Consider the following 26971-nt stretch of genomic DNA (forward strand, 5'->3'; position numbering starts at 1 on the left):
CGAAAGAAATAGCACTAAAATGAACAAATTGGACTTATCTTTTCGACTGTGTTATTGAAACTTAAAACTTGACATATGTACTATATATATTTTTTTTGCAAAAAAAGAAAAACTTTATTTTCAATTTTTTAAATTGAAAAAATAAAAAAAAATACCTTATAACTTAAAATAAAAATTTATTCATTAACCACTATAAATATTTTATTAATCATTAAAATTTAAAATTTATGTTATTAATTACTTAATAAACATATATCTTATTAACTACTAAATTATATGAAATTAACCACTTTACAATACTTCTTTAACCACCGAATCACAATACTCTAAAGTAATTAATGTTTTGTATTTTAGTGATTAATGATATATATGTTAAATAAGTGATTAATGTTTTTTAAAATAAAAATTAGTTAAAGATTTATGAAATATTCAAAATGATAGTATTGTGTCAAATTTGTATATTCAAATAATTTTTATTTTTATTTTTATTGTTGTATTTTTCCAAAGTGTTCTCTTCAAAATAAATATATATAGGATGATATAATATTTTGTGTGTATAAATTAACCCGACGTGACTAATCAGAATAGAAAATGACACTTTTTCGTTTCTTTTGAAACTTGTGAAAAGTATATATAAAATAAATAATTAATTGATCGAAAATATATTAATAGTTAACTTGTATCTAAAAAATAAACAAAAATATGAATATGGCTGTATTTTGGGCACATTAAACTATTTAAGTGCCGAATGGCAATTTTAAGTGGAATTGTTTTATATCATTTAAAAATTGTGATTTTATTGTATACCTTTTGTAGAAAGAGAAGAAAACATTAACTTCAATAGTTTTAGTCCAGTGATAATCTATAAAGAATTTGAAAAATGTGTTATGCTGAATCAATAGAATATGACATCAGCGCATGTTATATGACACTTTAACATAATTTGTTTCTGAATCAATAGAGTAGTTTGAGATAGATCCTCACTAGTTCAATTTAGTTCAGCGTAATTCTCATTAGAAATCGAGCTTTGAATATGCTTGAAATACAATCCAAATTAATGTTGTTTGCGTTGAAAAAAAAACTAATATTGTTTAATTATAAAAATATTATAAACACATGTTTAATTATAGGAAAACTTGGCGTGCGCACACTAACAGCTTGCATTCATTTTTTATTTTTTTATGAAGTGGTTGCCTTCATGTTTGAATTAAACACATGTGGTCAATTAATATAAAACATAACAACTCTTACTAAATCGTGTTTACTAATTGATGAATTTAATTGAAGGTGAGTTTTACTAAGTGGTCTTTTGTTGAATCCTATTTAAAAATAACAAATAAATTAAACGTAGTTGACGATACTTGTTAAAATTAATAGTTTATGATTGTCTTCGTCTTTACGAATAAAACGGTGATCCGATTGATATCGATTTAATATAAATTACATTTTTTTTATCGAACTGATATCATTTAAATCACTATCTCAATTATAAAAATACAAATGACATACTTTTAAAAGATGATGTATATAATCTTTCGAGTTTTATACATACTTTTATCATTCGATTTATAAGCGAATGAAGTTCCACTATCCGAAGTTTGGTCGATAAAAAAAATTATTCCAACCCTAATTCAAATTTGAATTTTTCGAAAAAAGTGTGTTAACTACTTAACCTCAATTACTTTATTAAATTCAGATATTGTTAACTAATAAATTTTGATATAAAAAACTACATTGTAAATCGAAAATAAGCATGAACCATATAATATAAATAATAATATATATAAACATAGTAAGAGTCAAAATCGGGCCGGCATTCAATTAGGAAACACATGAGTCACATTGTTTATTCTTTTAATATATTTAATATTTTTACAAGAGGGAATAGTTTAAATTTTAAATGCTTTAGTAGTACACGTACGATGTGAATTACTAATTTAATGTATTAATGTTTACTATAAATTATCTATATTGTCATCTTGTTTCCCAAAGTGAACCTTAGAGTGGTAGAAGAAGAGGAACTTTTATTTGAAAACTTCAATATGCCTGCTGTAGCTAGCTTCGATCCTCATTCAAAATCTGACTTGCCTAGAAATGTTGCTGATTATCCACCTACCGTTTGGGGTGATTTCTTCCTTCAATATGCTTCGGAATCTATGGTATGTATATAATGCTATAATTTGTGTTTTTATGTTCTTCATGCATACTATAAACCACTTTTGAACATGTTTTTCTTCAACACGTGCAGGAACTCGATCAGAATATCGTGGCAGAAATTGATTATTTAAAAAACGAAGTGAGAAACTTGCTAGCCACAAAGAATGAGATGCCCATGGCCAAAGTCAACTTAATCGATTCAATATGTCGTTTGGGTGTCAGCTATCATTTTGAGCATGAGATCGACGAAATGTTGCAACTTATTCACATGACTTATATTGAAAATGGACAAATAACTCTTGAAGATAATATTCATTCTCTTACCGTGTTATTTAGAGTATTAAGACAACGAGGACTTTACGTATCACCTGGTATATTATCTTCAGTTTTTTACATTGATAGCTTTTTATATTGGTCTTTAAACTTTTTTATATAATTAGTCCATTAATTATTAATAAATACAAAATAACAAGCCACAAAAACAATGTTCAAAATATTAGTGAGGAAAATTTTAAAAAATAAATAAATGTGAAAAGTTGTCTTAAGTACCACCAATGTATTGAATGACCTATATGTGTATATTAGTGAATCACATCAATTTTTGTGTAGATAAATTACTACTTTTTTTTCTCTAAATTTCTATAAGTGAAATTACTACTTTCACAACAATTTGTTCTTATAATGTTCATTATGTCCATATCCTAGTCTGTTAATTTGATTATTCTCTTGAATTTAATTATGTGTTTTAACATACATGCAAAGAATGAATGATATAAAGTAATATTAGGATTGTCAAAATGATCAAGCCAACTTGAATCCAATTTATGAACATTACATTACATTGAAATCATACTATACATTATCTTGTTCTTTCTTTCTTGTTTTAATTTTTTTTACTATTACAAACTCTAACATGCATTTAATATTGTGGTTTTTCAATAAAAATTACAGATGTGTTCAAAAAATTCAAAAACGAGCAAGGAAACTTTAGTGAAAGACTCATCACAGATGTGGAGGGGATGCTAAGCTTGTTCGAAGCCTCGCATATGATGATTCACGGAGAGGAAATTTTGGAAGAGGCATTGGCTTTCACGTCTACTCACCTTGAGTCCATTTCCACTCAATTGAGTCCTTCTCTTGCAGCACAAGTCAAACATAGCTTAACACAATCTCTTCGCAGAAACTTGCCTAGACTAGAGGCACGACGCTACATTTCCATATACGAGCAAAATACTTCCCATAATGTAATTCTACTCAGGTTGGCAAAATTGGATTTTAATATGCTCCAAAGCCTACATCAAATGGAGTTTGGAAATATTTGCAAGTAAGTACTTCAAATCACGCACTCCTTAATATGCAGCAAAATAAAATATCAAACTAGCTAATATCTTATATGGGATCTTGATAGATGGTCGAAGGAGTTGGGCATTACTAAAAAACTACCATTTGCACGAGATAGAATAGTAGAATGTTGCTTTTGGAGTATGTCAGTATACTTTGAACCCCAATATTCTCAAGCAAGAAAAATGATGTCAAAAGTAATCGCTCACCTATCATTTATTGATGATACATACGACTCTTACGGAACTGTTGATGAGTTGGAACTATTTACCAAGGCTGTTGAAAGGTAAATCATCGTTTATATACAATATTAAAAAAGATTAAATTATAGACAAAAAATTAGAGGTAGAATCGATTCCATCCTGAATTTTGTGAGGAAAAATTAAAAAATAACTTATTTTTGGTTACTAATTATGGTTTCTAATTCTATCTTTTTTTTCTAGTAATGACACATATCTTCTTCACATATTTTTACTCTAATTATTTAAATAAAGACACAAGGATTTATATATTGTAATGAAAGTGATTTTCAGGTGGGATATTAGTTGTTTGGATGATCTTCCAAATTACATGAAGATACTTTACAAGTCTCTCTTAAATGTTTATGAGGAAATAGAGCAAGAAATGAGGAAAGAAGAAAGAATATATACCCTAAACTACTTTGTAAAAGATGTAAGAGTTTTTATTTTTTTATATTATTATTATTATTATTATTATTATTATTATTATTATTATTATTATTATTATTATTATTATTATTATTATTATTATTATTATTATTATTATTAGATTTGAACAAAGCATGAGTTTTAATCTGTTTCTTTGGTTGATTTTAACTTTGAAAAATAATTTCATGTAAAAACAACTTTGTTAAAAGTTATTGTATGCTTAATTTCCGAATACAAATTTATGAAAAGTTTATAAATGATTTTTTCACTCAAAATATTTTTATTAATAAATTTTATTTATTTATAAAAAAAAATAGAGAATTGTTCTATATGGTAAAATCATAGCAAGAAGAATAATTTATTTAACATTAAATTTTGTAAAAGTAAAACTCCTTATCAATAAATTAAATAATAATATAATTTAACATCATAAAATGAAGAAAAATATTTTTTATAGATATTCTATTAATAATTTATATTGCATGGTGATGACAGTTCAAGAAAATAGTCCAAGCTTATATGACTGAGGCAAGATGGTTGGACAATAACTATGTACCAACAATAGATGAGTACATGTCCATATCAAAGATAACATCTGGTTATCCAGTGTTGTCTACAACTTCTTATATTGGCATGGGAGATATAGCCACGGAAGACATCTTCAATTGGGTCACTAATATGCCAAAAATTGTAAATGGTGCTGCTCTTGTTTGTAGGTTAAATGATGAAATTGTGTCCAATGAGGTATTTTATATTATTTTTTATTATTATATGTCATTCTAAAATATTTCTCTATCATTAATATATGAGTGTAAGGACTAATAATGAATTGTGAGTGTAAACAAGTTTTATACATGTCCCATTATATCTAATCTGACAAATATTTGTGCAAATATTTAAGAATTAATATATCAAAGTGACGTGATAGTGATAAATTATGATTTTTTTTTCATTGTCATTAGATAGTCAATAAAATCTCAAATATATTATTTAATCACAAATAATGATATTAATATTTATGTAATAACTTTTTTATGACGTGCAGTTTGAACAGAAAAGAGGGCATGTTTGTTCATTTCTAGAATGCTATATGAGACAATATAATACTGATAGGGAAGCTGCCATTCAAGAATGTCAAAAAGGAGTTGAAAATGCATGGAAAGATATGAATGAGGATTGTCTTACGCAAACTAAAGTTCCATTGCCTCTTTTGACTTCCGTTCTCAACCTGACACGTTTTATTGAGGTTTATTACAAAGATAAAGATAATTACACGCATTCTGAAGGATTAATGAAGACACACATTAAAGCTTTACTTGTTGATCCAGTGCCAATTTGAGCATTAATTTAAATTTGTCGTTATGTTTTGTATTTCCACAACTAATAAAGAAAATATGTCAAATGTGAAAATTATTATATAGAAAGCGACTTTCATCTTAAATAAGTTTATATTTTACTCTATATCTATCATTTTGACATAAAACATTTATTGCAAAAATGAAAGAAAAAAAAAGGAGTTGGAATTCAAAAGATGTTGGGGGACTAAAAAAAACTAAAGAAACAAAGACACTAATCAAATCTAAAATTAATGAGACTAATTCTATTGTTATAAAATTCTTCTATAACAAAATTGGATTTATTTGGATAAACTTCTCTCTTGATAGGTATGAGAGTTAATAAATTGCAAGTGCTTGTTAAAAGACATATCACAAATAGTTCTTTCTTTAATTCTTAAATTTTATGGGCACATTATCATAATTTTGAAGTCTTTATCGATAAGAACATAGATAACCTCCAACCATAACGTAAGTAAGCTCTTTGACATGCAATCTATATATTACTATCGTTATTGAAATTAGCTCTACATGAAAATAATATTCAAAAACACAAAAAAAAGATGCTGCTAGATTGGCTGACCTTAGGCTACCCCAAGACGAACCATCCAAATTTTACTTGATTCAATCTAATTTTTGCGGTAAATTTTGTTCCTTTTAATCAAGAATTTTCTCAAAAATTATTTTAAAATAATATAATTAACAACACATTTTCAAGATAAATGAAAAATCACAAATTAGATATCTTTATATCAATTGTAAACTACGTACATCAAGTTAACGAAGATTATCAACATTGATAACCAACTACCCTATGTTGATCATTATATACTTAATCGAATACTACTAGATTTAATTATTATATAGATGTTATTGTAAATAGTATCTCTATCATTGACTTTTTATTTTTTCTTAATAATTTATGAAGTGTATTCAGTCTAAGGGAGAGGTACCTAAGACCCTTTCTTTAGATTTGTCAAAAAATAATTTTTTATTTTAATTTTTATATGTTCAATAATATATTATAAAAACTCTTTAAACTTCCAACAACTATACACATAAACAAAAGAAGGTCTATAGAAGAATTTTAATTTCCAATTTTTAGAATAATCATTATTAAAAATTTTAATTTTTAATTTTTAGCATTATCATTATTTGAATTGATATCTGTGTTGATTGTAGTCAATTAAAATTATATAATGATACAACTATTTATGATGAAGAGGATAGTGTACAGTTAGAATCATACTGTGTTGGGACGGATCCTGAGTGTATTTTCAATGATTTATTGATCATAAGTTTCGTATAGTGTCATGTCAAATTTAGAGATTATTTTGTGTTTTGTGACACAAGTTAAAATGCAAGTATATGCTTTAATTAAACGGTCAGTTAAGATCGTTAAATATTCTAAGTAATTAACTTAAAATAAATAAGTTTATTATGATAGTATCTTATATGTGTGTTATGTTCTCTTTTGATAAGAATTTTGAGATATTAAAATAGAGCTGAAAGACATAGATAAATAAATAAATAAAAAATAGAATATGAGTAAAATTAAATGGAGAAAGAAAATGATCTAAAGATAAACTGACCTAGTTTATGAAGTTACTAAAAAGGTTACATAATGTCACATTTCTCATTGATATTTGGGGTGAGAATTGAGAAACCATATTAGATTAGAACTGCATAGATAAATAAAAAATAAAAAATAGAATATGGATAAAATTTAATTGGAGAAAGAAAGTGACCTAATTTGATTGAGGAAGTCACCAATAGGTTACATAATCTCACATTTCTCATTGATATTTGGGTGAAAATTGAAAAACCATGAATGAATTAATGTTATATAAACGACAAAACTTTGTATTGTGTCATCCACTAATGTTTAAGAATAAATTGAAAGTATGATTCTTGAGATAACATAAGATATAATGTATTTGGTTACCAACTAATCTGAATATTCAAAGTTAAAATCAGAGGAGTACTGAAAGTTGATTGAAGTGAGAATATAGTAAAATTATTTTCATCAGGAGCTTTAATAGTAAAATTATTTTCATGAATAATTTTGATTGTAAAATTATTTTCATGAAGAGTTTTTGCGTGTGGATTTTCAACATATGTATATAATGATGTGTGAGATGCAAAAGTTAAATTGAGAAATAAAATATGTAAGATAAATTGTATAAGCATATGAACGGTGTCACGTAAGAATATAAGTGATGTAGAACAAATGTTATGATGTGGCACATAAGTGTATGATGCGTCAATCGATAGATTTGGGGGATTTGTTTTAATATATTATAATAAATATGTCTCCAACATGATACTAAGTTAAAAGTGGCCTTAAACGTTAAAAAATTTAAAGTACAACTAACAAAAATGTGGCTCTACTTCGTCTCTATTTTATGATGATTGTACATCCACCCTTAATATTTACTCACAATGTACAAAAACACTACTAGATTACAATTGTCGATAACATCATTAATCTCATTTTTCGATATCAGATCAAAGTTTTACATTACTACAATATGAGAAAACTCTGAGATTAGGGGATCTTTGTTGGGGTCCGTATAGTTTGGACCAACAAAAAGAACAAAAAGAATGGTCTATATTAAACTAATTTTATTATAATCGTAAATATATTATTAAATAACCAACAAAAAGAATGATCTATATTGGACCAATTTCATTATAATCGTAAATATATTATTAAATAATTTAAACGGTAAAGATGAAATTATACGCTTCACAATATTATAGTGTACTATCTATACTCAATCTATTTTTCTTCTTTCACATTTTCTCTTTTTACATTTTTCTACATCTCTATCCCTTTAAGCAACCACCACATTGTTTTGAAAAATAAGTTGAACACCAACTAAAATAAACAACCACCACTTTTTCATTTTAGGCATTTCGATTTTAAATTTGTTGAGTTTTTCATTTTTGAACTTTGTTGAATTTGACAGTTTGAAACTACTTTTAAATTTAAATTTTTTAATAAACTAAATAATTATATTGATTATTAAAAAAAAAACCAGCTAAAACACAGCATTCAAAAAAAAATTAATAAAAGACAAAAGTAACAAAAAAAAAAAAAGAAAGAATTAATAAAACTTAACGAAGTAATTTGTTTGTTTCAGTGTGTTAAATGGATTTTTAATTTGTTTCTATTTCAGTATTTTGTTAATGGATTTTTGCTATGTTATATTTTGTTTTGAAGGGAGAAAGGTGCAAAATCTAAAGATTTGGTCGTAGTTGCTCACATGCAGATGACATCGGTTCAGACTTGGAAAAGGGTGGAACATAAAAGTAAAATAAAAAAATAAAGCTCTTAAATTTGAAGCTATCGGTCTCAAAAAATCTGAAGAGGAAAAAAAAAACACAACAAATTGAATTTTTCTTTACATATTTTTATTTCAAATAACTGTACAAATTTTTTATAGTAGTGATGTCAATAAAATTGGAGGGATTATGAGAGTGGAGGAGATAGATTTGGGTGGAGCTTTGATAGTCATCGCTGATGAGAAAGGTCATACATGAGAGATGAACTACATGTGGAAGAGTATATGTTATAATGGTGAGGATGAGATTAATCTAAAGGTTAAAAATTCATTGTCCATCTTGGACCAATACTACATAGGTGCAGGCTAAACGGACCCTCTTCGCTGTTTCATTGAGAAACGAGTCAATTCCGGGCCAGCAAGAAAGGGTGTTGAACACCCTTAATATTAGGTAATGTTATTTCTTGATCGCTCTAGCCACGCACACAATAAGTAGCCAGTTGGTTGATGAGCCACACTTTCTAATTCAATTGTCTAGCACAACGTCATGAAAAAAGTTATAGATATTATAGCCACGAGATGTAAGTTATATAACACAATCAACATAACAATAGTTGTCACAACGCATTCATTTGGATACCAATTGAACAAGTTGGAATAACTGGAGTCCATTACGCATTTACACGGAGAGAGAACAATTCCCAAATTCCACATGAAGGCATCTGGACCTTTCCTTATCCGTATATCTCACTATTACGCTATTGTGTCAAAAGCTCTGAGTCAACTATCTGTCGCCTCACTTGCATTATCGTTTGAGGACTGTCGCACAAATTGCCCACGAAATCGCGGTCGTTGTTCAGCTAATTTCTTTCTACTCTGATATCGAACCTGAAATTCAAACCATATTGAGTTAGCTCCAAAATACATGGGAGAAATTCACTGCAATTTGTAGAGCAGTAGCCTGCATCGCCCACAGAATGATGGAAACATGCATCACTTTTTGAGTGAAGTCAAATATACAAATGATCCTGTTTAATAGAAATGCCAAACTTGCTATCCAAGGATATTTATCCTCGGGGATAGGTGAGCGTCAACTTATGGTGACCCAAAAGCAAAAATAACCAAATTGACCAATCAACATCTGAAAAACAGTAATGTCAGCTCTTCTCAACCTCACTCTAGGTTTTAATCATCATCCAAGATTGGTGTTTATATCTTGTCTTCCTATGTACAGCACTCCCCTTCTCAGTTTAATAAAATCTAATCACAGTTTCAATGAACTCTTAACATATTCCAAGACATGGAATGTTCAAAATCTAGAGCAAAGGAGCAACTGACTTCTCTCACATAAGAGAAGGTTCACAACTAGGAAAACTGGATTGATGAGCATGGAGGGAATGATTGTGGTATCACAACCAGCAGATGGGATAAATGTAAACGGGTGCGGGTGGGGGTGAAACACAGTTGGAAAATAATTGAGGTTTTAGAGAGGAGAGGGATGTGCTGGGGATTTCCTGTGCATACTGCATAGCAGGATGCCATTGCTATTTTCCAATTTCCTTGTGTGTTTTTCAGAAATCTGTATTTACTGAGGTAGATCTCTGAGTGGAGGTAATGTCCACTATATCATCATAAAATTTCCTGTTCCAATGAGTATAACCATAGCAACAGATCATTTAAACATGTTTTTGGTCCATTTTTAGTCCATCCAATTGACAAAAATAAATGTTTTTAGTACTATTGTGGGGACTGCACATTTAAGGACTAAAGGCATATTTTTGTCAAATATAGGAACTAAAATTGAAAATAGAAACTAATAGTGTGAAATTAAATTAAAGATATAGGATAGGATCAAAAGCATTTTTGAGCTTAATGGGTAATAAATCATTTACGTATGTCCTCTGTCCTCAGTTACCTTTTTATGAAAACACCTTTCTTCTCTCTCCTTTCTTTTTTGGCGAAATTTAGCCAGGGCTGCTTCCCTTTGAGAATTCTTGTTTTGATCTACTCTGTTGGCACTTCCACTCCCACTAGCATCACCACTGCCACTATTCCCAGTGAGTCCATTGTTGCTTTCTATGTTTGTCCCTGCAGCATTAATTGCATTACTGCTCCCATTTTGTCCATTGCTTCCATTGTTGCTGCCTGAAGCACTTCTATTGATACTGTAATTTCCCATATTACCTTCAACTAGTACTTCAACCACATTTGATGACCCAAAGTGTGGAGCAACGGAAGTCATTTTCTTTAAAGATTCAGCATCATGCTCAGGTGGCAATTGATGCTGCATGTTAGCAATATAGTTATGGTTTTCATAATGGCGATGAAAATCCTGAGTTGCAGAATCCTTATGAGTGTCAAGTTTAGGTGGTGCCAGCATTGTTGTTGTCATATCTTCAAAGTCCTGAGTTGCAGAATCCTTATGAGTGTCAACTTTAGGTGGTGCCAGCATTGTTGTTGTCATATCTTCAGTATTATGTAAGACATCTTGTTGAGAGGTACACGTGAGACTGTTCTTTATGAGCTGGAAAGCAGATGTTTGGCACAAAAATTTGGTTGTTGATACCACTGCTGGCTCACTTATAACTGCAGATTTAATAAAAGCATTATTAGTAGTAGAGCCCATATCATTGTTATTGCTAGCATCATTTGAGTTCTGGTTAGGAGGGTTGCCACTAGAATGAGATTGATCGTCACAAGATGAATTTTTCTTTGTAACTTCTAAGCTGTTATTTTGCGGAGAGTTGCTTCCGACACATCCGGTGGGAGACTTCTTACCATTAAAGGCCGCATTGTACCTGTGGAAAAAGACTTATAACAATAATAGAGTTGCTGATCCTCAAAATAATTCAAAATGGAAAGCAATAACACCAAATCATCATACCTTGAGAAAGCAGACAGATCAGAATGTCTTAAAACATTTCGTTCATCCTGAACTGTAGTAACAGCTTCTTCAACTCCTCTAAGCCTCTTTAAACTGAGCTCAAGAGATAGCAGCTCTTCAACATTATTAGTACCTTTATTTTCAATATCTGAGGACTTGGATCTTCTATTTAGGGGTTCAATTTCTCCGCTTCTCATTTGAGAATCAGAAGTGCTAGTCACAGCATCAGATAATGAAAGCCCTTTGCACCTTAGTTTGCCAGATTGATTTTCACAATTAAGGTCCAGTTGTCCTCTATTAATTTGCTCATTGAATGTAGAGGGACCCACATCAAGTGTGCTGATATGTTTTGAACCTGCAGTTTTGACTGGAACCTCATATATATAGTCGGTCATCTACCAAGTCAACTTTCATCTCTTACAGAGGGAAAAAAAATACAATCCATAATCCACAAAAAAGTATGTGCATATACAAACACATAGGGGCATGAATGCATTTACGAATTGCTGGTCTCCAGCACTTGGAGCAGGGGTTACACATGTTATTCATTGAATAAGTAACAAAACAAGATAGAACATCAATTGTAAAAATAAAAACTCCAACGCTGCTGAATAACAGTAAAAAGGAATTGAACAATTATAGGTGCAATCTTGAAAACATCTAAGCATGAAAGATGCACTATTAAATACGGAATTTAACATAGGAATAGGAACATTAAAATATTGCACACATAGTACAGGATTCAGATGAAACTTGTGATTTTGCATTATTAAGCCTTGACTCAATGAATCAAGAAACTGATAAGCACATCCCAGATACAGTCAAAATCTACATATCTTCTAATGCATCACTTGCTGCTGAATGAAGTTTCTAAAGGAAAACCAAAATTGGAGTAACATAATGAAAACAAGGAAGAAAATGTTAAAGTCAATTGCATGGAAGAAATTGTTTTAAAAAATTCTTCCACAAAACATAACTTGTATTTTAATAAGATTAAATGTTACCTATATGTTGAGGTCAGCAATAGACAAAACCATGAAAAGCTTGAAATAACACCGTAATATTAATACCACAAGCATCACACATACTGTTAGGGTGACTTGGAGTAAGAAAGAGTCATTGCAGTGACAAGAAGCTCAAGGCAGCTTGACCTTACCTATTTGTTCTTTTTGTTCTGGACACTCCTTTATAACTGGAGGAACCATCTTGTTCCTACAAACTTCAGCATTGGAGTGAATAACTTGAGCACAAGTGCTTTCTGGACCCTCAGCTATCTGATCCCACTGAGAGACTGGTTTAGGACTGTCAACTTCTACAGCTTGTTTGGTCCAGGAGCTCTGCCAAAGGAGAAAATAATGAAATTGACAAGCAGCTTTTGGTTAAAAAAAATAGAATAAGACCTATGCATGACATTACTGGCTAGTTAGCTTTATCCAGTACACAGACGGCCTGCTGTGGTGTTTTCTGTTTAACTGTTTTCTTCCTTTTACTAAATGTTTGATGTATTAATGGATAACTATTACAGTACGAAGGCTTTTATCCTTTTACTTTATCAAATACTAGAAAAGTGGTAACTGTCTTTCATGCTAGTCAGACAGTTGCAACTACATGAACCACCTTCTTTGCATTAAACTAATCCCAAGCACGATGTTCCACACTTGTTACTAATTCCACACAAGCTGTTTTAGAATGTGTCAATTTGAAGACTCAAGAACTTCCACCTAACTAGGTTTATGTTCTTAAGCTATAAAATGTCTGATGATAACAAAATGAATCATGTTTACATGATGTGAAACAGATAAATCCTGACGGTTACATGATTGCAAGTTATCAACACAAAATATTTTGTTAGTATAGTTCATTTCTTGGCCATATACATCAGATTATGAACCACATCTCCTATTACACGTGACTCTTGCACATACTCCAATAAAATAAAGGGGCGTCACAAAAAACTGACATGTCACTTAAGGCTTGTCAGATGTCCACATTTCACAATTATGGAATCTCAAAACAACTAAATCATTTTTTGCCTAGGTGTATTGGCTACATGGATTAAATAATTATGTCTAATAAATAATAATAGACTATTAGTTTTCATTGATCTCTTACTACCTCTACCTCTAACCAGTGTTGCAAAACCCGAGTCAAACTGATTTCCTTAAATGGAGTCATGGTGCAAGAGATGGTGTCACGATGCATGCTTTTAGCAAATGTTAAAATTTTAATTGGAGACATGAAAAATAAATGAAAACTTAGAGACGTGAAACCAAATCATGAAAACGCACAATTTTCACCTAACTAGAAGTAAATTAGAGTCTATGGAGAACAGGATACACAGATATCCTAACTTAGAGGTGAAATTGGATACCACCCTTGTTAGAATATATGAAAACATCTTATAATATCTTCATATTATGTCAGAATATCTTAGTTCATCTCGTAGGATCAGTATTTAATCTTAAGGTATCTTAGATTATCTCTTAAGATTAGTTTCCACATTACTTAGTTATTGTTGAAAGTGTGAGATTTTAGAGAAAAGGAGGAGAGAAAATAATAAGGGTTTGAATATTATTGATAATAGCTTAATGCTGACTTGATTACAATAGACTCAATACTAATCTCTATTTATAGAGAAACATAGACTAAATCCTAAATTATGAATAAATCATAATAATAATAAGAGATATTCTAAGATATCTCTATAATTATAAATTGATCCTAAGAAATAATTTAAGATACTATAATATAATATAAAAGATATTATAAGATATTTTTTAATATTCTAACACTCCCCCTCAAGCTAAAGCTTACTAAGCTTTAGCTTGCTACAAGAAAATATTTTGCTCCACAAAATAATAAAAAATATGGAGAGGCAACTCAGGGATGCATGCGAAGTCGGAGAGAATTGCTATAAATATAGCCTAGCCAGATAGTCTGATTAATCATCAGCCTGAGAGAAATTCATGGAAGGCAATTGAAAAAAGCAAGCTCCGTTCTTCTAAAAAACTGCATTTGGAAGCTTCAAACCAATAATAATGGAGAGGCAACTCAGGGATGCATGTGAAGTCGGAAAGAATAGCTATAAATATAGCCTAACCAGATAGTCTGATTGATCATTAGCCTGAGAAAAATTCATGGCAGGCAATTGAAAAAAGCAAGCTCCGTTCTTCTAAAAAACTGCATTTGGAAGCTTCAAACCATAATAATGGAGACTCAAAATATTTAAACTTAAATCTGCTTCAAGGAGAGAGAGGCGTGCTTCAAGGAGAGAAAGACAAGGCTAGTGCATCTGGGACAAATTGCCAAGGTAAAGTAAGTCATGAAAATAAAAGGCACCGTTAGAATAACCACTAACGGAAAAAGTCATCACTAATATAATTCATATGTGGAAAAAGGTACACCACCAAAATGATCGTCGGTGGGAATAAAAACCACTTTTATAATATATTAGTAAGAACTAAATTGCATGACAAACACCGAAGAAGAAGCAGCGCGACTCTAACGAAACAAAGTCATGATCAATGAACGTAATCAGAAAATGCGTCCAAAACAGGAGAGATAATGGCTGTTTGAACAATGACACATATTTTCGCTGATCAAAATTGGAGCGTAAGGGCAGATCTGGAACCATCGAAGAGAGAATAATCGTGCACCAAGAAGAATCCCATCCATTGAATTACAAATCTTATATATGAATCTTTATCAATAGAGCCAAGAAGAAATATGTTAATAGCAATAGACAAAGAAGGTAGCCAAGGAACCAAAGGAACTCCCCAAATTGTAGGCTTCTTTGCCATTGGTACAAAAAGCCAAATACCACCCGTCCCTAAAATCCACAGTGGAACAAAAACTAAATAACCAATCCAGCCATCAGTACTATTATTCCAATAAGCTGAAATTCCAATTGAAGAGCCAATAATCAACACAAGACCCATAATGAAATTGCGTTGATCTCCTTTTGTAGTTACTCCACTTGAATAATAACGCCTTACTAAAAGCGCTAAGGCCACAAGGGAAAATATAAATAAGGTGGAAATTGACAAAATGTTAGAGAGAATAGCAAGATCAGTGAAAAAAAGCAACAACACCAGAAGCTGCAAGTATTGAGATAGTAGCATTCATAGGTGTCCCAGTTCTATGATCAACAAGAGCAAACCAAGGTGGCATCATGTGAGTACGTGCAATGTGAGTTAAATAACGAGCTTGACCAACAGCACCAAATGCAACCGAAAAAGGTGCATTAACATCTATATCTTTATAATTCTGCATGAGACAAAGTGTTGTAGCTAGTAAGCAATATAATATGGTGGTAATCAACATAGATCCAACAAGACCAATAGGAATGTCTCTGCCAGGATTCTTGGTTTCCTCAGCCATAGTTGAAACAGCATCAAAGCCAACATAAGCAAAGAAAAGAACAGCAGAAGCATCAATCATACCGTGAACACCAAAAGGAGTAAATGGAGAGTAGTTTTCGGGTTTGGCTTTGATGAGACCAGCAATAATAATGAAGACAATGACAAACATGTGAAAGATAGTAGCAACGTAGTTGAAAATAGAAGAGCCTTTGGTGCTGTAGACAGCAAGGGCAGTGATGGCAATGAGGGCACCAACAGCAATGGGGTCAAGATGGCCATAGTTAGGGTTCATGCTATGGACAATTATACGAAAGTCTTCTGGAGCTCTGTATATTTCCAGCTGCTATAAATGCCACAAAGTCCCCCAATTCTACCCTTAAGTATGCAAATGATAATGATTCTCAAAGTAAACTTTACCACCCCGTTGTTTCCCCTACCTATAAGGGCTACCTTCATGGGGTATTATGTGCTATTAGCTCTTTAGCTCAGTTGGTTGGAGCGCCAAACCCTAATGGGTTGTAGAAAGGTTTATAGAACCCTAATAATAATAAATTTTTTTTTTTTTTTTTTTGTGCAGTGAACAGTACCGCGCGATAAACAGTGCTGTGACTGATCTGCTGAAAATAAACGAAAAGCTACAAAAAAATATCACCGAATATTGAAATATTAGAAAAGAGAAACTATAATTATATTCCCTAATTGTTGGAAACTCGACAGCGGAATAGAGGCGGAATCGTTCAAGGAGGATCGAAATAGGCTCTAGATACCATGTTGAAAGTGTGAGATTTTAGAGAAAAGGAGGAGAGAAAATAATAAGGGTTTGAATATTATTGATAATAGCTTAATGCTGACTTGATTACAATAGACTCAATACTAATCTCTATTTATAGAGAAACATAGACTAAATCCTAAATTATGAATAAATCATAATAATAATAAGAGATATTCTAAGATATCTCTATAATTATAAATTGATCCTAAGAAATAATTTAAGATACTCTAATATAATATAAAAGATATTATAAGATATTTTTTAATATTCTAACAGTTATCATCATGAGTTGCTTCCTTATGTTCTTATATATTTAGGATTAGGAGTCATCTTTCTTATAAATAGGGGTTAGAGTTTAGTCTTTTGTATCAAGCTACTATCAAGTTATTGTCATAATATTCAAACTTATTATTTCTCTCCTCCTTCTATCTAAAACCCATAAATTCAACAACCACAAACCTCACATTCAAAAATCAAAATCCTTTGGCGACTTCGTGCAAAGTGAGGGAGACAACCCAATAATTAGAAGTAGAGGGAGACAAAGAAATACTATAAGTCAAACTATGGCAGTCCTAGAGGATAAATGATAACTCTGTAAAGCCCAGTTCAAGGCAAGGAATGAATATTCGGCGTGATGACAGATGAAAATTGTATACCAGGAAAAAACTGCCGCAATTAGCACTGCTGATGATGCATTAACCTGGTGGTGAATTTAGCCAAAATTGGCAGGAATGAGAGTGTGTCAATGACTTTTAGGACTGAAAACACAAGGCCCTAACGTTGAGCAAGGATGGCGCTAGCAACCTAAATCTCTCTTAACGGTGGCAAAAGTGGTCGTCTAACGTCTAAAATAGCCAAAATGAGAACGTGCAAAGGAGGTTGGAAACCAAAAATAAAACACAACTTCTAGAAAAATATTTATGGCTTCCCAACAAATTTTTAACATGTGGGCAGTGAATCCAAGTTATTCTAGGTTAAGGTTGTCTTTTTCCAAACTCTAGATAGTGATACCATCTTAGGAAAGAGGAAAACAAGCTGACATGTGATCTGAATCTGTGTATTTAAATTACACAACAGAGGTGAATTACATAGAATGTAAAATGAAAAAGGTACAAACATAGTTACCCAACTATTGTGATGAAATGATACTATACAATGTTAATCTATTTACATTCCTTACAATATAGTCCATGCATGAGATTTTCCAACAAATATTACACATTCCGCATATAAAAGTTATACCTGAGTGCCACTACCATTGTCACTTCCATCCCCGTTATTCAAACCTGTACTTCCATTATCTTCCTCGTCATTGCTTCCAGAATTGTTATCAAACTTCTCGAGACTCTTTAATTTCACAGATTTTTGGGTTTGTGTGCCGCTTTCACTGCCACTCCCACTAGACTGAAGAGAAAGAAACAAAACAAGTCTTAATTAACAAAGTAATTGGAGGCCCATGTCATATCAAACAAAGCATGAAGATATCACAAAATTTTCATTGACATTGGACCAAAACCTGTCCACAACATTTTAAAAACAAGGTGGCTCTCACACATGTACAGCAAATCTTGAAATGATGTTATGAGTTATGACTCCATCGATTTTGCAAAAGGCAACAATCTACTAATAGCATTGGACATTTATTAATCTATAGCAATGTAATTAAAAAAAAATTCAGGTCAGCTTACACTATGACATCTCCTCCAAACGTGCTGCCATAGGTTTTTAAGCTCATTCTTCCGTATGGGTTTAACTAGAAAGTCGACAGCACCCTTTGACAAACACTTAAAGACTAAACCCATAGAGTCATGAGCTGACATCACTGCAGACCAATCCCATTAGAAGCCATAGAAAAGAGTAGCTCCATTACAGCATACGATGAGAGAAAGAAATACTTCAAACCAAACATATATAGGCACTTAGAAAGACTTACTAATTACTGGAACATTTTTCCGTGTGTTGTGGCCCATAATCTTGTATAGAAGAGCAATGCCTGACAAGCCTGGCATTGCTACCTCAGTTAAAACAAGATCAATATGATTGGTTAAATCCTCCAAAATCTTCCAAGCTTGCAATCCATTTGCTGCTACAATAACTGAAATATAAATACAAACACAAGCAAAGGTCATACCTAAATCTGTTACAAGAAAGAATGAGAAAATTGGGGAGACATATGGGAGGAACTGATGATTTCACATGAATTTATATCTGATTTGATCACAATAGCTTAGAATATATATACAGCGGGTTAAAGTAGTTGGTCATAGTGTTATAGTTAATAATAGTAACAAATTATTTTCTGATCCGCTAAACTAGACTAACACTGAACATGTGCAGTGCACTAACATAAACAATATTATATTATTTGTGTAGAGCAATCATATTCAAGCCATAAGCAAAATACTAGCTGATAAAGTTAATATATAAATGTTGTATACATCACATTTTAGCTGCATACTATCAATGCCAGATCATAATAAGAGGCTACGACACAAACACAAAGTCACGTACCAAAACTCAAAACATGGTCTGCAATGCTATATAGATTATCTTAATAGAGAAATTTAGTCTCCCTTAACGTTTCAAGCCTAATCAATAACATTCTAGTAGCAGATTTTTTTCCTGTAACAAGAAAAAACATGTTTGAATGGCTTCTCCTTAAATCCTTTTTTGTTAACAAAACGAAGTCATTAAGATGGAGAGAGAAAAACAAAAATATGGGAGGATAGGGTCCTTAACATTAGAACAAGACACAAAACAACAAAGAAATAGAGAATCAATGGAGCAACAGTGTTCCGTCCTTCAACATATCTTATACGGAACCCATTAAAGGACATGTGTAACTTTGAATAACAGCCAAACAACTAACCTTCCAAAATCAAATATAATGCCACAGAAATCTCCTTAAACATTCGAGAACTGCACTCCAACATTCGAGCTTAACCTCTTTACCGCTCCTAAATCCATGAAAACTAACCATTATATTTAGAATTTGAGCTACGCCTAACTCAACAAAAATCCACCTCAAGGGGTTGAGAATTGTCCAAGTCTTGTAACGACTACTTTGCCCGTATCTCTTTTCTATGTAAGATCTCAATGCATGTTGTTTAGGCAAGGCACATTGCCTTTTTTGCTCTCCCTCTAACACCGACTACTCTAACCCTCCTGATCTAATCTGCTGTGATTTGTGGGAACCTGCCCAAATTGAATCTTCTTATGGTTTTTGTTACCTTCTTACATGCGTACCAGGTACACTTGGGTTTATTCCCTCATTCAAAAGTCCAATACTCTTCCTATTTTCAATTGGTTTAAATCAATGGTTGAACTTCAACTCAATTCTGGCAGAATTGGGTATCCTTCATAGGCTATCTTGTCCCTACCCATCATCAAAACGGTTCAGTTGAAAGAAAGCATAGACATGTAGTTTAAACCGGTCTTACGTAGCTTGATCAAGCCAATTTTCCCAACCGATTCTGGGACCATGCCTTCTTTACAGCCACATGCCTTATAAATAGACTACTATCCACCTTACTTAATGGAAACTCTCCCTATTTCCTAGTATTTCATCATCATCAGGATTACAAATTTCTTAAAACCATAGGTTGTGCTTGGGATACTACTTCTTTGGTTATTCCCCTAAGTGGTGTCAAATAGCGGCTATAATGGCGCTATAGTGTAGTGAATTTGAACAAATTGTTATTGTTCTATGATGCACTATTTAGTACAAAGTGTTGTTAAATAACAGATATAGCGACACCATAGCACTGTACCATAGTGTATTTGAACATTCCACTAGTTTCTGCGATGCTGAGTGGACTTTAGACCCAGATGCAATGTTGTCAATAACGCGTGATAACTTGTAACATCGTACGAGTTCACGATATCAGGTGCCGATTTCGTGACAAAACGCTTGTAGACTCGCCTTTGCATAAAATCGGTGATTGGAGCGAGCTTACACGAGTTAACTTGGAACAAAATCGCTAAAATCGGTGAAATCGTACGACATTACATTTTGACCAAGTTTTTGAATTTCTGGCCCATTAACATAAAAGCCCATCTTTTAACCAAAAATAAAGCAAAAAAGTCCATTTCCACAATCTTCCGCTACACGTTTTCAGACCAACATACACTTTCCCCCAATACAGAGTCTCTTATTCTTCTTCTTTGCGTGACTGAGACTTACAACTGGCTCTAGAGAAATCAACGGCAACGCAAACGTTGGCGACAGGACAAGCACTGCACAGCGGTGGCGGCGTGGACAGCAATGCGCGGCGGCATGCTATTCAAAAAATATTGCAAAACAGAGCAGTGAAGTTGCTTCTTTCTTCTTCTCCTTTTACAAACTGTAATTTCTTCTTCTTCTCTTTGTAGTTGTTTTATGTGTTCATCTTATTGTGTTGTTATCGCTAGGTTTTGTAACTTGTTGCTATTTTTGGATTGTTCTTCTACCGTTCTACTTTATGAGAGCAAGTTGTTAAACTTTTTTAATTGTGTTGAAACTGTTTGATTTGGGTGTGAAACATTTATTGTGTTGAACTATTAATTTTTTTCCAGATTTCTCTTAGGTTTTCTTTGCTTATTTGTTTTGTCTTGGTGACTATGTAGTGGTTTAGCGGTGCTTGCTTGGGTTCTGTTACCAACAGATTTATTGATAGACTTTTAGTTTGTTTAGGATTCTATCTTTTAGTAATTATTGATAGACTTATACCATGCCTGCCATTCCATATAAAGATTGTTTTCTTTGATTTGTTTTGATAAATTTGTAGTTGTGTTAGGTATTTATGTTTGGTATTGATATGGTATTGAATCATATCTGTTAGATATAACCATGCATGAGAATGAGAATGGTGTTGCTACTGGTTTTACAAGCAACACAGATACAATTCTGGCTTCCTCTTTAAGAGCCAGAGGGAGAAAAATGCCCCAGGAAATAAGACTGATATTGGGTGGAAATATGGACTAGATGTTGATGGCAATGCTAGAAGAGTTAAATGTAGCTTTTGTTCAAAAATTATTGGTGGAGGAATTTCCAGATTCAAACATCACCTTGCGGAGAGTAAAGAAGATGCTGAAGCTTGTGTACAGGTTCCTGAAGATGTGAGAATATTAATGCTACAAGTAGTTACTACTACTAAAGATATAACAAAGAAGAAAAAAGGTTTAAATCAAATTTCTGAGGAAGATGAAAGATCGTCGATGGAGGTAGATAACTTTCAGTCTCAACAAACACTGAAGCTTACAAAAGGAAAGGGGATATCAAGCATTGTTGGAATTCAATCAACAATTAAACAGTTGATTAAAAAACCCCTAAAGGAGGAAGTAGATGATCGTGTTGCAGAGTCCTTCTACGCAGAGTCCTTCTACACAAGTGTCGTTCCATTCAATTGTATAAAAAAATCCAGCCTTTACAAAAATGTATGAGACAATTGGAAAATACGGAATTGGTTATAAACGTCCTTCTTATCATGATATCAGAGATAAGCTATTGAAAAGAGCAATGGATCGAACTCAGGGAGTGCTTGAAGAGTTTAAAGCTGAGTGGAAGAGAAATGGTTGTTCAATCATGTCTGATGGGTGGACTGATAGAAAAAAAACGTTCTATTTGCAAATTTATGGTGAACAGTCCTAAGGGAACAGTTTTTCTATATTCATTGGACACTTCAGATGTTTCTAAAACAAAAGAAAAAGTTTGTAATATGCTGGATGATGCGGTCGAATTTGTAGGAGAGGAGAATGTAATACAAGTGGTTACAGATAATGCTGCAAATTTTAAATCTGGTGGGGAATTGCTGATGCTTAAACGAAAGAATTTGTATTGGACTCCATGTGTTGCTCACTGCATTGATTTGATTTTTGAGGATTTTGAGAAAGAATTGATTATTCACAAGGTTACTATAAAGAATGCAAGGTCACTACTTATATTTACTCCAAACAATGCTAATAACAATGGTGAGGAAAGCCACAAATGGGAGGGATTTGATTAGACCTGCAATGACAAGATTTGCCACGACATATTTGACTATTGGTTGTCTCAATGATCTCAAATCATCATTGATGAATATGTTTGGTTCAGATGAATGGAAAACAAGTAGGTTTGCAACTACAGAAGAGGGGGGAAAATTGCAAAGATGGTTTTGGATAGTCGGTTCTGGAAGAATATAGTCATATGCCTCGTGACTGCGGTCCCCCTCATGGATGCGCTTAGGCTGGTGGATTCTGATGAAAAACCCGCCATGGGTTTCCTATTCAAGGCGATGGATCATTGCAAAAAAAAGGATTAAAAGCAACTTCAGAGATGTTCAAAAATAGTAAGTTCGCATTACTTTGTGTCATTTCAAATATAATATGGTTATAACTTACAAGATTGCTAATATTTATTATGCACATACATTTTGATTTACTCGTATTATAATAGAGTAGTATTTAATGGAATTGTTATTTATTTGTATTGTAGTTATGAATCAGTATGCAAAATTATTGATGAGCGTTGGAGTGGTCAGCTCCATAAGCCTTTGCTTGTAGCTGCATATTATCTGAATCCACAATATCACTTTGAGCCTGATTTTGAGATTGACAATATTGAGATTAAAAATGGATTATACAGTTTTGTTTCATCGTTGGTAAGTGATGCTGATGTTCGGGGAAAGATGAACGTGCAACTTGTTGACTTCCATTTTAGTAATGGGCCTTGTTGAAGTTGTGGGATTTTAGAGAAAAGGAAAAGAGAAAATAATAAGGGTTTGAATATTATTGATAATAGTTTTATGTTAACTTGATTACAAAAGACTCAATACTAATCTCTATTTATAGAAAAACATTGACCTCAATCCTAAATCAGGAATAAATCATAATAATAATGAGAGATATTCTAAGATATCTCTATGATTATAAATTGATCCTAAGAAATAACTCAAGATTACAAAAGATATAATATAAAAGATCTTATAAGATATTTTCTAATATTCTGACAGGCCTCTTTCTAGTAATGGGTTTACAAAGAAAACTAGGAAAACTATGCCCTCCTGCACAATGGTGGGAGATGTATGGGGATTATACTCCAGAGCTAAAGAGGTTTGCTATTTGTGTTTTAAGTTTGACTTGTAGCTCTTCTAGATGCGAACGTAACTGGAGTGCATTTGAAATGGTAATTGAACTTATGACTTGGTAGTTTTTAATTTCCTTTGTTATTGTTAGTTTATAGTTTAAATTTGATTATGTTTTACTATCTAGGTTCATACCAAGAAAAGGAACCAGTTGCATCAAAAGAGGATGAATTTGGTTTATGTGATAGCCAACATGAGGTTAACAAAGAAAGAAACAAGAAAGAGGGAGATGTATTTTAAATACTAATGATGATGATGAGAGTGTGCAACAACCTACCAATGTTGAAGTGAGTGCAACTGTTGCTGGTTCAAGCAATCCTCCACCTCCAGATAATGTTAATTTGGATTTTGGTCCTAATATTAAAGATCCTTTATCATCTAGAGAAGAATTTGATGAAGTTGGAGATGTAGACACCGATGGAGATGATGTTGTAGAAGAATTGAACTTTTGAAGGAATTAGCTCTTGTTTTTTGAATGATTTTAAGTTTAAGAACCTAAGTTTTTATCATTTAGTGGGATACTTTAAGTAATTTGGGACAAGTTTAATTTGACATTTTTTTGCTTTATAATAGAGTTGAAATTTATGTATTTGTGGTCCCACATAAGTATATATGTCATATGTATATTATTTTTAATTATATTTTAATAAGAGGTAAACTCGTACAAGTTTACGTAAGCAAAACGAGTTTAGCTGAAAACTCGAGTCTGACAACCTTGCCCAGATGATAGGAGGTCCACATCTGGAGCCTGCATCTACCTTGGACCTAACCTTATATCTTGGTGGGCCAAGAAGAAAAATTTGGTAGCTAGATCAAGTGCAAAGGCAGAATATAGAAGCTTAGTCACTTCACTGCAAAAAAATTATGAATTCAGTCCCTCCTAAGTCCTAACAGAATAGAAGTGCAGTTTTAAAGTTCCTAAGACCTATTGCGACAACCTCCACATTGTTTTCCTCTCTCATAACTCACTTCTTACTCAAGAACAAAACACATGGAGCATTGGAGCTAGATATTTTCTTTGTTGGAGAGAAAGTCCTAAATAAAAGTCTCAGAGTGTTTGGCAAGCTGGCCACCACTCCTCCAGCTTATGAGGATATTAGGGGTATAAATGCAGCATATTGAAATGTTGTATTTGGGCCTTCGAGCGTCATGTTATAAGCCCTTTATAAGAGTGTCTCTACTTCTTCAGTAACCAATTCTGTTACTGATAACTGTATTCAGTTAGTGACAGTTTCAATTACAACTGTTCTAATGCAGAACACATTGTATAAATATATCTCTATGTACTCTCTTACATAAGAATGAATATTATCCAGTTTTATCCTCTAAAGTTTTCTCTAAACTATGAACTCTAAAAGTCTATATCATTAACTTAATTATTTTCCCAGAGAAACAATATTCACATATAGATATAGACCATCAACTTGTTCTGAATGGTTAAATAACACAAATGCAAAATAAAGTCGGTATCCAGAAGCAATGAAATGAGCAAGACGGATTCAATAAAATAACAGATAACAACTAACCTTCATAACTACAATTGCGAAGCAGTGCAGTGACAATATGACGTGTACAGTCATCATACTCCACAAGCAAGACCTTAAGAGATCTAATATGTAAAAACCTCTCCCAACAAATAATTGCCCCTTGAGGCTGTTGTTGCAGTACTTGCTGTTGAACAGAAGAGGATTCCCCATTCCCTCCTTCTCCAACCTTAACTCCTTCAGCTACTCCATTACACTTCACTTCATCACCCTCGTGTAAACCGTGTTCCTTACCATCAACTCCTTCTTTTAAGTTGTTTTTCCCATCTTGCAAACGCTGAGTAAGTTCATTACTGTCACCATCAACACTCATCCGGATACCCCTAGTCATCCAAAATGCCCAAGCTCACGATAATTATAACCCGTCCTCATCCAAATCGAAACCACACATGCTACAATCTTCAGAAACCTCAACCCAAATGCAACTGCAAGTCACTAGATATGCACTTCAAAAAATAATAACATCAACAAAAATATATACAAGTAAATATCCATAGCAATCTCAATTCTCAAACAACTAAATATTCATAGCAATCTCAATTCTCAAACAAAAAACCTTTCAACTTTCCTCAGTTCTCACCCACTAACATTAAAAAACATACAAAAAACTAAACATGGATCTTGTGGAAAGACTAATTTAATCCCTGTTTGACTTATTTTTTGTTAAGTATCTTTTCGAAACCCTAGTTAAGCTTAAGAACTGAACTTAAGACTTCCGAGATTTGACTTACTGAAAATCGGAAACGGTTATGCATGCAAAGAAGAGTCGTTAGAGTTGTAACCGTAAACACACGAGAGATCTTTCCTTGAACATGAACATCCAGAACCAGAAAAGTTGCGTCGCTTTCTTTATGCTAAATCGTTCACACTATACAAGAAAACAAATAGATTAGATAATAGATACAATATTTGATTTCTTCACTGTGAAGTAAAAAAGTTCAACAAAAAAATATGGAATTAGACGAAGATTACCAACTCAGAAGTATCACTAATCGCCATTATCAAGTCATTATACAAACATTAATATTTGCATTGCATCATCATAACTACAATAATAATTATTGCTATTAAAATTTAAATTGAAATTTTATAAACAAAATTAGGAAAATAGTAGTTTGAAAAAAATGGAAATAAAAAGAAAAAGAAATATGGAGCTTGACCAATCTGAAGGTACGGTAAAGACGCAATGCCGATGTTAGAGGAGAAAGATATTGAGTGGGTGCTGGGGTTGCTGACGTGGAAGAAGTGGAGGTGTTGAATGTTTGAGAAGTGCCACGTGGGTCAAGATATTTCCAGGCTGGCATTAGTTTTGGACAGTTCTTGTTCACGTGGTTAAGATCAAAAGCATGGTGATTGAAGGCGGATATAGCGAAGAAGATTTTGAGCAGACACTTGGCGTTATTTCTTTTGATTAACAAAACACGTTGCGTTAATTCGTTTGATAAATGTTTGGGGTCTTTTGGTGGAACGTCAATTATTTGTCTAGTTTTTGAAGTTTCCTTTTCTCTCTAAGGTTTTTC

The 26971-nt window shown here is 32.4% G+C and overlaps 2 protein-coding genes, 1 long non-coding RNA gene and 1 pseudogene across 11 annotated transcripts; 2 read left to right on the forward strand and 2 right to left on the reverse strand.

The window, feature by feature from the left end:
* The first annotated feature begins 1968 nt into the window (after positions 1-1968).
* Positions 1969-5604, forward strand: LOC101497067 (probable terpene synthase 2). The gene is made up of 7 exons (XM_004497430.4): positions 1969-2159; positions 2249-2528; positions 3109-3481; positions 3566-3784; positions 4032-4170; positions 4662-4910; positions 5212-5604. Exons 1-7 carry the CDS (start codon positions 2043-2045, stop codon positions 5503-5505), a joined length of 1671 nt encoding a protein of 556 aa, XP_004497487.1. The 5' UTR covers positions 1969-2042; the 3' UTR covers positions 5506-5604.
* Positions 5605-9335: 3731 nt separating this feature from the next.
* PRR37B (two-component response regulator-like PRR37b) lies at positions 9336-26797 on the reverse strand. 7 transcript variants are annotated; one of them, XM_073367720.1, is made up of 10 exons: positions 26612-26797; positions 26424-26497; positions 25434-26319; positions 18738-18899; positions 18493-18626; positions 18047-18208; positions 12828-13008; positions 11672-12038; positions 10703-11585; positions 9336-9675 (listed from the first exon to the last, which is right to left on the reverse strand). In XM_073367720.1, exons 3-10 carry the CDS (start codon positions 25780-25782, stop codon positions 9568-9570), a joined length of 2346 nt encoding a protein of 781 aa, XP_073223821.1. In that variant the 5' UTR covers positions 25783-26319; positions 26424-26497; positions 26612-26797; the 3' UTR covers positions 9336-9567. The 7 variants fall into 7 exon arrangements, with proteins under 7 accessions (XP_073223821.1, XP_073223823.1, XP_012570303.1 ...); XM_073367722.1 differs by lacking the exon at positions 26612-26797 and having other exon boundaries at positions 25434-25876; positions 26234-26319; positions 26424-26605; XM_012714849.3 differs by lacking the exon at positions 26612-26797 and having other exon boundaries at positions 25434-25850; positions 26183-26319; positions 26424-26605.
* Positions 13017-16488, reverse strand: LOC105851911 (cationic amino acid transporter 1-like; annotated as a pseudogene).
* LOC140920149 (uncharacterized) lies at positions 18898-24496 on the forward strand. Of its 3 annotated transcripts, none has more exons than XR_012162750.1 (4): positions 18898-23112; positions 23259-23424; positions 23776-23948; positions 24035-24496. It is a non-coding gene; the product is annotated as an uncharacterized lncRNA (long non-coding RNA). The 3 variants fall into 3 exon arrangements; XR_012162749.1 differs by having other exon boundaries at positions 18898-21149; positions 21625-23112; positions 23259-23948; XR_012162748.1 differs by having other exon boundaries at positions 23259-23948.
* Positions 26798-26971: the final 174 nt, after the last annotated feature.

Source organism: Cicer arietinum, chromosome 4 (genome assembly GCF_000331145.2).
Source record: "Cicer arietinum cultivar CDC Frontier isolate Library 1 chromosome 4, Cicar.CDCFrontier_v2.0, whole genome shotgun sequence".
Lineage (NCBI taxonomy): Eukaryota > Viridiplantae > Streptophyta > Magnoliopsida > Fabales > Fabaceae > Cicer > Cicer arietinum.